At 34.7% G+C, this 12,971-nt stretch overlaps 1 protein-coding gene across 1 annotated transcript in view; it reads left to right on the top strand.

The window, feature by feature from the left end:
* LOC124712058 (SH2B adapter protein 1-like) overlaps positions 1 to 9,816 on the top strand; it is a 45,839-nt gene extending 36,023 nt beyond the window's left edge. Inside the window, 1 exon segment of the mRNA XM_047242353.1 lies at positions 9,685 to 9,816. Coding sequence (XP_047098309.1) covers positions 9,685 to 9,816 — 132 coding nt within the window.
* Positions 9,817 to 12,971: the final 3,155 nt, after the last annotated feature.

Here is a 12,971-nt window from a genome sequence, read left to right as displayed (position 1 = left end):
TTTTTTTTCTTAATTTATATCTAAAAATTCCTCTATGGAGTAGAAGGAGTTGTCATTCAGAAATTCTTTTAATTTCTTCTTAAATACTTGTTGGCTATCTGTCAGACTTTTGATACTATTTGGTAAGTGACCAAAGACTTTAGTGCCAGTATAATTCACCCCTTTCTGTGCCAAAGTTAGATTTAATCTTGAATAGTGAAGATCATCCTTTCTCCTAGTATTGTAGTTATGCACACTGCTATTACTTTTGAATTGGGTTTGGTTGTTAATAACAAATTTCATAAGAGAGTATATATACTGAGAAGCTACTGTGAATATTCCTAGATCCTTAAATAAATGTCTGCAGGATGATCTTGGGTGGACTCCAGCTATTATTCTGATTACACGCTTTTGTGCAATAAATACTTTATTCCTCAGTGATGAATTACCCCAAAATATGATGCCATATGAAAGCAATGAGTGAAAATAGGCGTAGTAAGCTAATTTACTAAGATGTTTATCACCAAAATTTCCAATGACCCTTATTGCATAAGTAGCTGAACTCAAACGTTTCAGCAGATCATCAATGTGTTTCTTCCAATTTAATCTCTCATCAATGGACACACCTAAAAATGTGGAATATTCTACCTTAGCTATATGCTTCTGATTAAGGTCTATATTTATTAATGGCGTCATACCATTCACTGTACGGAACTGTATGTACTGTGTCTTATCAAATTTCAGTGAGAGTCCATTTACAAGGAACCACTTAGTAATTTTCTGAAAGACAGTATTGACAATTTCATCAGTTAATTCTTGTTTGTCAGGCGTGATTACTATACTTGTATCATCAGCAAAGAGAACTAACTTTGCCTCTTCATGAATATAGAATGGCAAGTCATTAATATATAATAAGAACAACAAAGGACCCAAGACTGACCCTTGTGGAACCCCATTCTTGATAGTTCCCCAGTTTGAGGAATGTGCTGATCTTTGCATGTTACAAGAACTACTTATTTCAACTTTCTGCACTCTTCCAGTTAGGTACGAATTAAACCATTTGTGCACTGTCCCACTCATGCCACAATACTTGAGCTTGTCTAGCAGAATTTCATGATTTACACAATCAAAAGCTTTTGAGAGATCACAAAAAATCCCAATGGGTGGTGTTCGGTTATTCAGATCATTCAAAATTTGACTGGTGAAAGCATATATGGCATTTTCTGTTGAAAAACCTTTCTGGAAACCAAACTGACATTTTGTTAGTACTTCATTTTTACAGATATGTGAAGCTACTCTTGAATACATTACTTTCTCAAAATTTTTGGATAAAGTTGTTAGAAGGGAGATTGGACGGTAATTGTTGACATCAGATCTATCCCCCTTTTTATGCAAAGGTATAACAATAGCATATTTTAGTCTATCAGGGAAAATGCCCTGTTCCAGAGAGCTATTACACAGGTGGCTGAGAATCTTACTTATCTGTTGAGAACAAGCTTTTAATATTTTGCTGGAAATGCCACCAATTCCATGTGAGTTTTTGCTTTTAAGCAAGTTTATTATTTTCCTAATTTCAGAGGGAGAAGTGGGTGAGATTTCAATTGTATCAAATTGCATAGGTATGGCCTCTTCCATTAACAGCCTAGCATCTTCTAATGAACACCTGGATCCTACTATATCCACAACATTTAGAAAATGATTATTAAAAATATTTTCAACTTCTGACTTTTTGTTCGTAAAGTTTTCATTCAATTTGATGGTAATACTGTCTTCCTCTGCTCTTGGTTGACCTGTTTCTCTTTTAATAATATTCCAAATTGTTTTAATTTTATTATCAGAGTTGCTGATTTCAGACATGATACACATACTCCTGGATTTTTTAATAACTTTTCTTAATATAACACAGTAGTTTTTATAATTTTTGATAGTTTCTGGGTCACTACTCTTTCTTGCTGTCAGATACATTTCCCTTTTCCGGTTACAAGATATTTTTATACCCTTAGTAAGCCATGGTTTGTTACAAGGTTTCTTACGAGTATATTTAACTATTTTCTTGGGGAAGCAGTTTTCAAATGCATTTACAAAAATGTCATGAAATAAATTATATTTTAAATTGGCATCAGGTTCACGGTACACCTCATCCCAGTCTATCTGCTGTAAGCTTTCCCTGAAATTTGCAATTGTCACATCGTTGACTGAACGTACTACTTTGGAGGACTGTTTAGTATTGCTGAATGGAGCTATGTCATGTATTGTAACTAGCTGTGCACCATGATCAGAAAGACCATTCTCAACAGGCTGAGCATTTATCTGGTTAAACTTATCTTGGTCTATAAAGAAGTTATCTATCAGTGAGCTGCTATCCTTTACCACCCGAGTAGGAAAATCAATAACGGGTGTCAAATTGAAAGAACCGAGTAATACTTCAAGGTCATTTTTCCTATTACCCTCTTTCAGAGAATCTACATTGAAGTCCCCACAAATAATAATTTGCTTCCCCCTGTCTGACAGATAGCATAACAAGGAGTCCAAATTTTTCAGAAATAGATGAAAATTTCCTGATGGGGACCTATATACAGTTACAATTATAAATGTGCCTTTATTTAATTTAAGCTCACAGGCACATGCTTCTATATGTTTCTCTACACATCTTTGTAGTCCATTGAGAAGCCGCCCTATGTGAACTTCACAAGAACAGTTATGGTTTTGCATTGCATGGTTAGTAGACACATGCATGCAGTTTAATGGATCCCAGTGTCATGTGATAGACTATTGTCACGGGAAAAAATGATGTCCTGCTTATAAATAATGAAAACTAGAGAACAGACATCTGAAAAAAATAAAAAATAAACCTGGTGAGGATTTGAACCATAACTACATGTTGGATGTAGGTTGATATGTTGTAGCAGTCTACTCAGTGAGCTACAATAGTTTGTACGGTAGTGCAGTGTGGTACACGTTTCTCTGTATATTCCAATGCGCTGCGTGATGTGACAGTGTTGCAAGCTCCTCATTTTTGTTCATGTGTTTTCAAAATGCATCCTCCAATATGATTTTATTAGATAAACTTTTGTCCTGAATGTGGATGAGGAAACGTACACTGTCACTGACATAAAAGTACCTCTCTCTCTCTCTCTCTCTCTCTCTCTCTCTCTCTCTCTCTCTCTCTCTCTCACCACCACCACCACCACCACCACCACCACCACAACCAGTATGACGCATATTTCAACCTCAGGTCACAAAATGGTATCATTACTGTCTTGACTTCTTAGCAAATCATCAGTAGACGATGTGTTTAAAAAGAAAAAATAACAAAATCAAACGTGTGTGTGTGTGTGTGTGTGTGTGTGTGTGTGTGTGTGTGTGTGTGTGTGTGTGTGTAAAACTTGGTTTGTAATTTATTTTCCTAACATTATACTATCCATATTTTTCTTTTTAACATATCATCTGATGATGACCTGCTAAGAAACTGAAATCAGTAATGATACCACTTGTGTGTCCTAAGGCTGAAATATATAATAGAAACAATGTTTTTCACAAATGATTGCCGTATTTTCTCATAAGGCAATATGCCTAGTTTGTACAGTGTGATAACTAACCTCTGTGATCAGACACTATTAATTTTACATTTGTTGTCTGCCCTTCATACTTTGTAGAAAAAAAAGAGGGACTAATTAATAATCATTAAAGCCTCACAATTATTATTTGGAGGTTATGTTTCAGCTTTGAACATGAACATCTGAATGTTTGTTATTTCTGTGTGTAAATCTTAGTTTAACAAATGGTTTCTCAGAACCATAATGCACAGATTCCAATGCTGACAACAGCACATGAGGGAGGTGAATACTGCATCATGATGGATGGAGCTTATTGTCACCACTGTCTGCCATTAGCAGCTTGGAGAAGGGAAGGGAGAGTTTGCCTGGAGCAGTGCAGAATTCCTCTAGTTGTGTCAGGTCTTTGTTGGTCACTGCCAGTCACTGTAGGTGGCCGCGTGTTGTCTCCCGCCGGCGACGCTACGACAGCACACTCCCGGGCCTCTGTCGGCAGCGGCAAGCTCAGTTGGGAGCACAGGCGGTTGCACTGAAAGCATCTACTCGCCTAACTCCAGGCGATTGCGCCTCTCTCGAACCTGACCAAGTACTTAGGACGGCGCTGCGTGCCGCCGGGACCTGAGAGGGCTTCAATGTCTTTGTTGGTCATATTTTTTGAAGAGATTATGGGTATTTAACCTGTATCTTCTGCGCAGAAAACTTGGTATCTCTCATCATTGCACATTATTCTTTATTTAATTGCTTTGCTTCTATGAGCTGAAATAAAAATTGTCCTATTACGGTATATTAATAATTTTTACTTATGGACGTCTCACAAGTGTAAGAATTTGCGAGGAACTGTGAATGGAGAGGGTGTGGGAAAAATACATTATTAAATATGTTATTATCCCTTTTCCTACCTTACTTTTTGGCATCTCCCTGGTGTCCATTTTGTAAGTACTAAGAACACTCTTTTCTGTAAATACTGAAGTTGAATAAATTGACATATCCATGAAGCATGTACTTTGTGCCATTTATTATTTGTATAATATTAATGTTTTGAGTTGTTGCGAAGACATAATGTGTTTTATATCTACATCTATGAGAATTATGTTCTAGAAATACTCTTCAGCAACTGTATTTTGGGCTGCATAATTATCCTGGTTGACATTTAATACTATAAATAGTCCATTTGTGTTTCATGTGTGTGCTCTTTAACCAATGTAAATGTGAGAATGTTATTTGAATTACACATTTTTTTTCCATGCCACATATATTCCAAGAAATGTAATAAAACCACAACCATTGTGGCTCTTAATACAGACAAAGAGATAATTCTCTTGTCTGTGGTGTTTTAACTACTGTAAATACTTTTATCTAGGAATTTGACACCCATATAACATTACAGTTACATATCATACTTTTTGTGGTCAAATGCTGTAGTCCAGAATGTGAGCCAATATAAAGAAATGAGGTTAATAGAAAAGAGTCCTAATTAAAACATACTAGTCCAAATTTCAGACATAACAATTTTTCATCGTTGTGTTAAATTATGGACACCATTATTATTATTATTATTATTATTATTATTATTATTATTACTATTATTTTCTTTGCTTTTAATTGCTGTGGCAAAAAGTTAAGTAAATGTATTGTGTCTAAAACTATTGCACCTCCATAGTTTTGTAGGTTCCCATTCTTCATTATCAGCAGGGCATTGTTTTAAGGTGTCATTTTGTTTATAAAAATCGATTAAGGTCTTTTACGTTTATGAAGCATTCCTCTTTAGAAGTTACACCAGTGGCTGTAATGCATTGTTTTGGAATGAAGCAATGGGTACTGTGGCAAAATAAAGCTACTCCTGCTCACTTCACACTCAAAATTGTTATCGGATGTTGAAGAGGGGAGAAAACAATGCAACTGGCTATGGAGTTTGATCTTTAGTTTGTTAAGAAGATGGTGTCAGAATAAAATTAATGTGAGCCAGACTAACCAGTCTGTAAAAAGAAATATAAGAGATATGGCTGCTGGTTGTATTGTTTTCTTTTTGGGCACTTTTCAGCCATAAAGTCATCAGGTTAAAAAGCTAGAAAGTGCTTACTGATATTTGTTGCTGTAAATCACAAGGCACTGGGAAATAAATATTTGATATCACTAATATGTCCAACTAATAGTAAGTGCATAGCTATTTGGCAAAAAGTAATAAGTAAAAAATTACTTGCATAACAGCTTCTTTTATGTCTAATTGTATTTAAAACTACATTCGTAGGTTTGAGTGAAGGGGGCCTTCAGCACTCAAGTCAAACTGCCAGAGAAATTATAAAGTGAGTAAAGATTATTTCCAAACATGGAATAAGTTAGACTTGATTAATTGACTAATGTAAGTTTAAAAAATGTTATCAAGAGAAGGGTATAGTTTGGTAGCTGGAACATTTGAACACTATGTGGCCAAAAGTGTTCAAGCATCCCATTAAATGTGGTCTTTGTGAAACCAGATTAATATATATATGTGAAAGCATGATGTGTTAACATCAGAGATATGTCTTCTATGTGAATGAGCCAAAGAACAGACTGGCACCCGCAAGTTTAGAAATTCTGTTAGAGAGGATTACCAGGTGGCCGGCTCCACTGTTAGCCGTGTTATTTAACAGTAACAGCATTAAGGAAACAATGAACCCAGTCATCAGTACTGTAAGCCTTTAAAACTAGCTGATAAGGACTGAAGAGTTAAATTGCACTCTAAGAGCCAATTGTCAGACCTCTCTATCACCTATTGCTAAGAACTTCTGTTACAGTTCAGTTTCAGAGACCAGTGACAGAATTATTATTTGAGTGGTTATGGGATCCAGTTTTCTTGCAGATGCTACTGGCAAGTAACCACTAATCATAAGATTTAAAATGTTACTCCTCTTAAGTTGCTGCAGGTAGTGCTATCACATGTAGTAAATGGATACTTTATGAAGAGATATGGCACTCTAATTTGTACATCTTACTGGTACCTGAAAAATGGCTTTTAAGTGATTGTGTTGTGATAGTAGTGAAATTTGGTTTGGGGCTGCTCTTCTTGGCTTGGGCTATTGAGCATGTTTTAGTCAGTGGCAAAATGAAGGCAGTTGCTTATGAAAGCAAGCTTCACATATTTTGATAATAGCATGGAATAAGAAATTTTTAGTTATTGTGTATAGCACCTCAAAGGACCATTGCTGAATCCATCAAAAATATTTCAAATGAGTGAGAGAGTCAATTGCATGTCAGAACAGTTTTCCAGAAATCTGAAAAATCACCAAATACTATGTTTGATGATGTATTAGAGGGCAGCATCCCACAAAGTTAAGTATTGCAGTAGCAGGTGAAAGAGAGCCTACATGCAATTAACTACGGGGTTGAAGTGTTTTAAACAAACAGCAGTGCGTGTCCGGGAACTTTTGGCCACATAGTATATGCCCCAACTAAGTAAATAATTAGGTTTAATATGAGAATTATTGCTTTCCACTTCTTCACAATGAGCATACACAACTGTAGAACAATTCTGATGGATTACCTATATCTGAGCTTCACTTGTTGCCTTGAATTTTTCCCGTGAAAGCTGTCAAAGCTAGCTGTCAAGTTAAAATGGCTTTCAGAGTTGTGCTTTCATGATGTTTGCAGTAAAACTGTAGACGTATCTGAACGTAGTTGAAATTAGCTTCTGCTGATGTGTTGCTATTGAAAAAGAAAATTAAATTTGTGGCAAAATAGCTGTGCTTTTGTGTGTGCGTGTGTATATTTTCTGCTCTTCCTCCCCTAATGTTGCATGTACATTGCATGCTTCATTATGGAATTGTACAAAGTTCATGAAGCAAATTTCTTGAAAGTTCATTAGTCTGAATTTTATGTTGTGATATTTTACATGACAAAGAAAGTGTGACTTAAACAACATTCAATATTGATATTATTAATTTTTACAAAGTCATTACAATTTTACTTGGAAGAGAAAAAGATCCGGTATAGATGTACCAAAAATGTGTATTGATATTTGGCCTGAGCTTTTCTGCAGAAATTTGTAAGTGTTCTAGATATTAGATAATTATTACCTGATCATAGTTAATTGATGATTTTTTTTTCACAGCAATAATAGCAGTGGGTAACTGATTCTGTTTTTAATCACAATGAAAAATCTAAAAAATACAGCAAATGTTTTCATATTTGTTTTCCATTAAAACAAATTGTTTGACAATTAAGACAAGAGGTTTACATTTGATTGAGAAAGTGACCTGTTTACCGTTTCAGAATTGATTCCCATTGATGCAGGAATGTTATTTCATGTTTAGTTCATGTTTAAGTAATTTGCACTGATACGTAAGATGTACTGACTTAATGACTAAACATAACCATTACTGTATAGTGAAAGTGTTGAGTGCTTCCAAACAAATGTGCATTCTTTTTAAGGGTGCCTACACACATTGCTTCATTGTCTTGACACTGTTTCAGATCAATGCAGTTTGTGTGTACGTGCTCACAACAAAATAAAAAATCTCCAAAACCAGCCATCAAGTTGCAATTCTTGTTTATAGCCCCATCTACTACTCTGTGCTGCCATTGTACACCAAGTGGTTATTTGCATGTATTACACTGTTTGTATTCCACACAGAATTTTCCAATATAATCATACTAGCTTCAGTGTGACAGAATAGTGACCCAACCTTCCACATTTACTTTCAACAGAACTGTGTAACTAGTGATATTTAAATGACAACTAAAACTAAAACAAAAATAAAATCATCAGTTACTGTGTCTCCCTTCTATGAGTGACAAAACTTTGAAAGTAACACAGTATTCAACTTACTCAGTCACTTTTGGAGTTCCTCACTATTTTTCATATTTTGTTTTCACTGTCAGTAAATATCCTTCAAGTAATTTGAAACAGCACAACTATATCATAAAAATAAGAATAAAAATATATTCAGAAATAACTGAGAAAATCCACCTCGTACCCCTATACTCTCCTTATATCACCAACGCTACAATGTTTCGCTCTCTGTTGTATTATCACCTTCTTTGTTTATGATCTATACATGTCCCCTACCCCCATACTCTCCTAAAATCACCAACCCTACCATGTTTCGCTGTTGGTTGTATTATCACCTTTGTGTACTATTGACACATATTCAGGTCTGCAAGACAGTGCCTCATGATCTTTGTATCTGTTTTCTTCAGCATAGTAGAAAATGCATTTGCAGAAACGTGTCAATTTTAATGATCCTAAGATTGATGGAATTGGTAGTTGGTGGATGGAGGAAGATGTCAGTGATACAGATAAAGAAATATACGAAAAAGACCACGATTTTACAATAGCCAGTGATCACAGTTTTGTGGGTGGAGGATCAAACAGAGGAAGAACTTCAGGACAATGATATGGGGACATTTCTCTTTCTCCCAGCACTGAATGTTAGTTTTGCAGACTTTGTTTTTTTACCGGTCGAGTATAATTTTTGCATGGAAGTTTAAATCCTGGAATTTAGTTTTATGTGAAAATTTACTTGTTATAGAGGTATTATAATTTTTCATATGTAATCCATTTCTCTGACAGTTCGTTTAAATGTACTGTTTAAAAAATGACACAGAAGGATGCAATTTTGTGTGATAAAAAGTAGAATATGGCAGGCTGTATTTAGTGCAGCAAACAAAATAAGAAGTATTTAAACAACCGTAAATATTTGTAAAATGAAGGTTATTTAGCTTAAATTAAAAATTTCAGTTGATTTGCACCTTAAATCTCGGTTTGAACATAGATGTCTTACAGATTGCATCTCATTGTATACATTGCAGAAGTCACCTCATGAGCTACGGAATCATGTGATGTACTGAAAAGAGTGCTAGGCCTTTGTGTCATATTGTGAATGTGTTGACTATTGCTCAGCATTTGTGTAGCGCTGTCTTCTTGTAACATCAGTGGCAAAAAAGTCTAGAGATAGAGAGTGGCATACGAAAGGTATCACCTCAACATAGAGTTGTTTTGGGAAACAACAGAAAACCTAGATATGAGTAATGTGGAAATTAATAATTCTCTGAGGCATTTGAAACTGTCAGTATTTTTATATTTTTTTTTATTTTTGTAATTTTTTTTTCCTGCTTAACTAAATGAACTCTTTCAATCACATGCAGATATGTTTCATAAGTTTATTCTTTCCAGGTGATAACATATGGAGGATCAGTTCGAACAAGAACAGAATCATTAGAGAACTTGCAGCAGGAAAGACAAAGTGGATCTGGTGGATCAGTTGGTGCTGGACGTGCTGTAGAAAATACTTACAGCTTTGTCTAATGCAATATAACAATGGACTGTGAGCGTCTGAATCTTCTTCCTCTGCATTCTGATACCTGCTACTGAGTTATCTTATTTGTTGATACAAAAGTGTACCGTTAACTGTCACAAAGTTTCTTTGTGAAGTGTTTTAGTTATGCAGTGTTCCTTGTCAGATATCTGAGATGAGAGGTATCTACTCCTTAGTGGAGTAAACTCAGCGGTGTGTATTTGGCTAGTTAAAATTGTGTGCTGGACCTTTGAGCCTGTAGAAGACATGCTTTTACAGTGGAATTGTTTGTCCACTAGAGGCATGGACACTGGCCTTGCACATCATTTTAACTTGTCACAAGTGTATAACCGAGATGTATATATCAATTTTGCTTTGGCCGCATATGCCCAATACCTGGTTTTTGTGCTGTGGTTGCATTTTAAAAAGAAGTTTCATGCAGCTCTGTTATTTGTAAATTAATTTATATAGGTATGGTAATGTGGTACAATAATTATTTTGTCAACACACATCAACAACAACAAAAAATTGGTCCGCCTCCGTAGTGCAGTGGTAGCGTTAGTGCCTATCACGCGATGGGGCCCGGCTTTGATTCCCGGCAGGGGACTGGGTGTTGTGTGTCCATCATCATCATTTTCATCATCATTAACATGCAAGTCGGTGAAGTGGCGTCAACTAAAAAGACTTACAACACGGCGGCCGAATCCCGAAGGAGATATCCCGGCCAATAAATGCCATACGATCATTTCATTTCAACAAAAAATTGTGACTGAAGAAGTAGAGCATTAAGATTGTTTTCATGATATCACTCGTTACATCTTTTGTGGGAACATATTGGCTCAGAGCATTGAAGATAGAATTTTTTTAGGAGTGTCATTGGTGCATGTAAGCTACCGCATTAATCAACCCAGGAAGAAATGAAACCAACAGTATCAGTGAATGTTATTTAAGTTAATTGGTGTATATGTATATTTGTGTGAGCTGCTATTTCTTGCCCAAACAGTATCTGAATAGTTGGTTTCCCACTGTTCTCTTTGCCCCCTCAGTGTATACATGACGGTAGTGGGGATTTAGGGAAAGTATTCATTTTGCACATTGTAATTTTTATTTTTTACAACTGCCTAAAAGTTGAGACATTACTGTCACAAGCAGTTACTTTGCTTGTTTAATTAGCATTATTATGTAATATGTACAAACTGAGATAAAATGGTGCTAGATACTCAGCATTGCATTATTGTTCAAGAGTTTAACTCAGCTAAAGTAAGTTCATAATTGGTTTGATTGTGAATCTGGAAAATACTCTGGACATTGGACATTTGTTTCCATATTATTTTTATTGGAGGTAACAGGCTATATATAGAGTAGGTTTTAATAGTTAGAAGAATGAAAAAAAGAAATTGATAAGCACTGTCACAGTTTGCACTGACAAACATACACGATGTGACCTCTCATATTGACTGCAACCAACCAAAGAGATACAGATCTGTTCATTTGTTAAACATAAGTATTTCCACATTTTTAATTGCAATATATGCTTGAACAGCAGCACTGCATTGTTAATGTTTCCTTTGATTAGTAAATAAGTGTACTTTACTAGTTGCCACTTCTCATGGCATATTTATTAGACAAGAGAATGCAGTTGTACAGTGTGTTAATTTAATTTATTTTTTATACAAACAATCTATATTATACACTGATAAAAAGTATGGTTCTACTTATGAAATTAACACATGCAGTAACAGAGAAAGAAAAACAGGAAAGTCAGTGGATTCTAAAGGATTGGCACCATAAGATTTTTCTTTTACCAGACAAGGGGGGTAGATTTGGTATGTAGTAAAATGAAATACTGACATAAAATTATCCAAATCCTGAAAAAAAGTTTAATGAATAATTATAAATACCTAGAAATTTGATCCAGCATTGTTAGGATTGAAAACCAATCTTGGATATTGCAAATTATGTGGACTTCTGAGAAAAAAAAATGAAGATGATAAAAATTAAATAACTGAGTGTGTGGTAAGTGTTGCTTAATATCACAGAATTTTCATACTTGATATGCCACAGTTTGGCTTGAAAAACAGCTTTAACATTTTATTATTGTCCTACATTGGTATTCTCTTACTGTTTCCCACACTGTTGCCTCTTCATCACTTTCTCTTGAAGAAAGAAGTTTTGTTTCCTAAATTTTGGTATTTCATTTACTTCTTTTTTTCCAACTGTGTTACTTCAATATCTAATTACACAAAGAATTGTTTTATCTGCATTTAGAACTTAATTTATATAATTGTGCATTTACGTCCAGTCACTGTAAATTTCAGCTTTGCACGTAAAGCTATTTTCATATTGGTCAGGATGATTATATGACTGGTGGTACACAACTTTACTGTTTTCTGAGGCACTGTTTCTTTCACTTCAGATAACACACACATTCATATTATTAATCGTACTTGTTCCTAATACAAAACTATGTTGCTTTCGCATTCAAATTCACCTGTATATAGATAATCAAGTGAAGCTTTTAAACCGTTGATACATGAATACCATATACCAAAGCTATAAGGTTAAAAAAATGTAAAATGATGAACTCCTTTCTAAGCGGAGTCATCACTTGTCTGTGATGTGATATCAGTATCTGTTATGTCTATCCTTCAATATGCAAGAAAATGTTTTTCACCAATAAAACATTTTGCAGAGCTTGTTTTGACATGTGCTACATCATAAAGTAGCACTTAAATGATGTGAGTAAAATGATCAGTATTATGCTAATCTGGTGATTGCATTTGTATATATTTTGTAGATTACATACAAAAATGTGTTATCAGTGTATAAGTGTGTACAAGTGACTTGATAATGTTTAATTTTTTCAGAAGTATTTTGATACAGAATTCATAAAATCAAGAAAGTTTTATATGTGGTGTACATATAGCACAAAAAAATTATGTGAATTGTCACTTTGATTTTCATGGTTCAGTAATTCTGAAACAAAAATTTTAGGCTGACCTTTATATTCGTTTGCGGTTTCTTCAGCCAGATGATTCTTTATTGATCATCACTATATAGAATGCCTATGATACAATAGGTAACTCATTAACAGTTTATGTAATAGTCACCTATTTGCCACATGTAAGATAAATGTGTATCTGCTAATGTGCATCATGATTTCTGT

This window comes from Schistocerca piceifrons, chromosome 8 (assembly GCF_021461385.2).
Source record: "Schistocerca piceifrons isolate TAMUIC-IGC-003096 chromosome 8, iqSchPice1.1, whole genome shotgun sequence".
In the NCBI taxonomy this organism is placed as follows: domain Eukaryota; kingdom Metazoa; phylum Arthropoda; class Insecta; order Orthoptera; family Acrididae; genus Schistocerca; species Schistocerca piceifrons.
The sequence above is the reverse complement of the archived record's forward strand: the minus strand, read 5'-3'. Positions and strand labels throughout refer to the sequence as shown.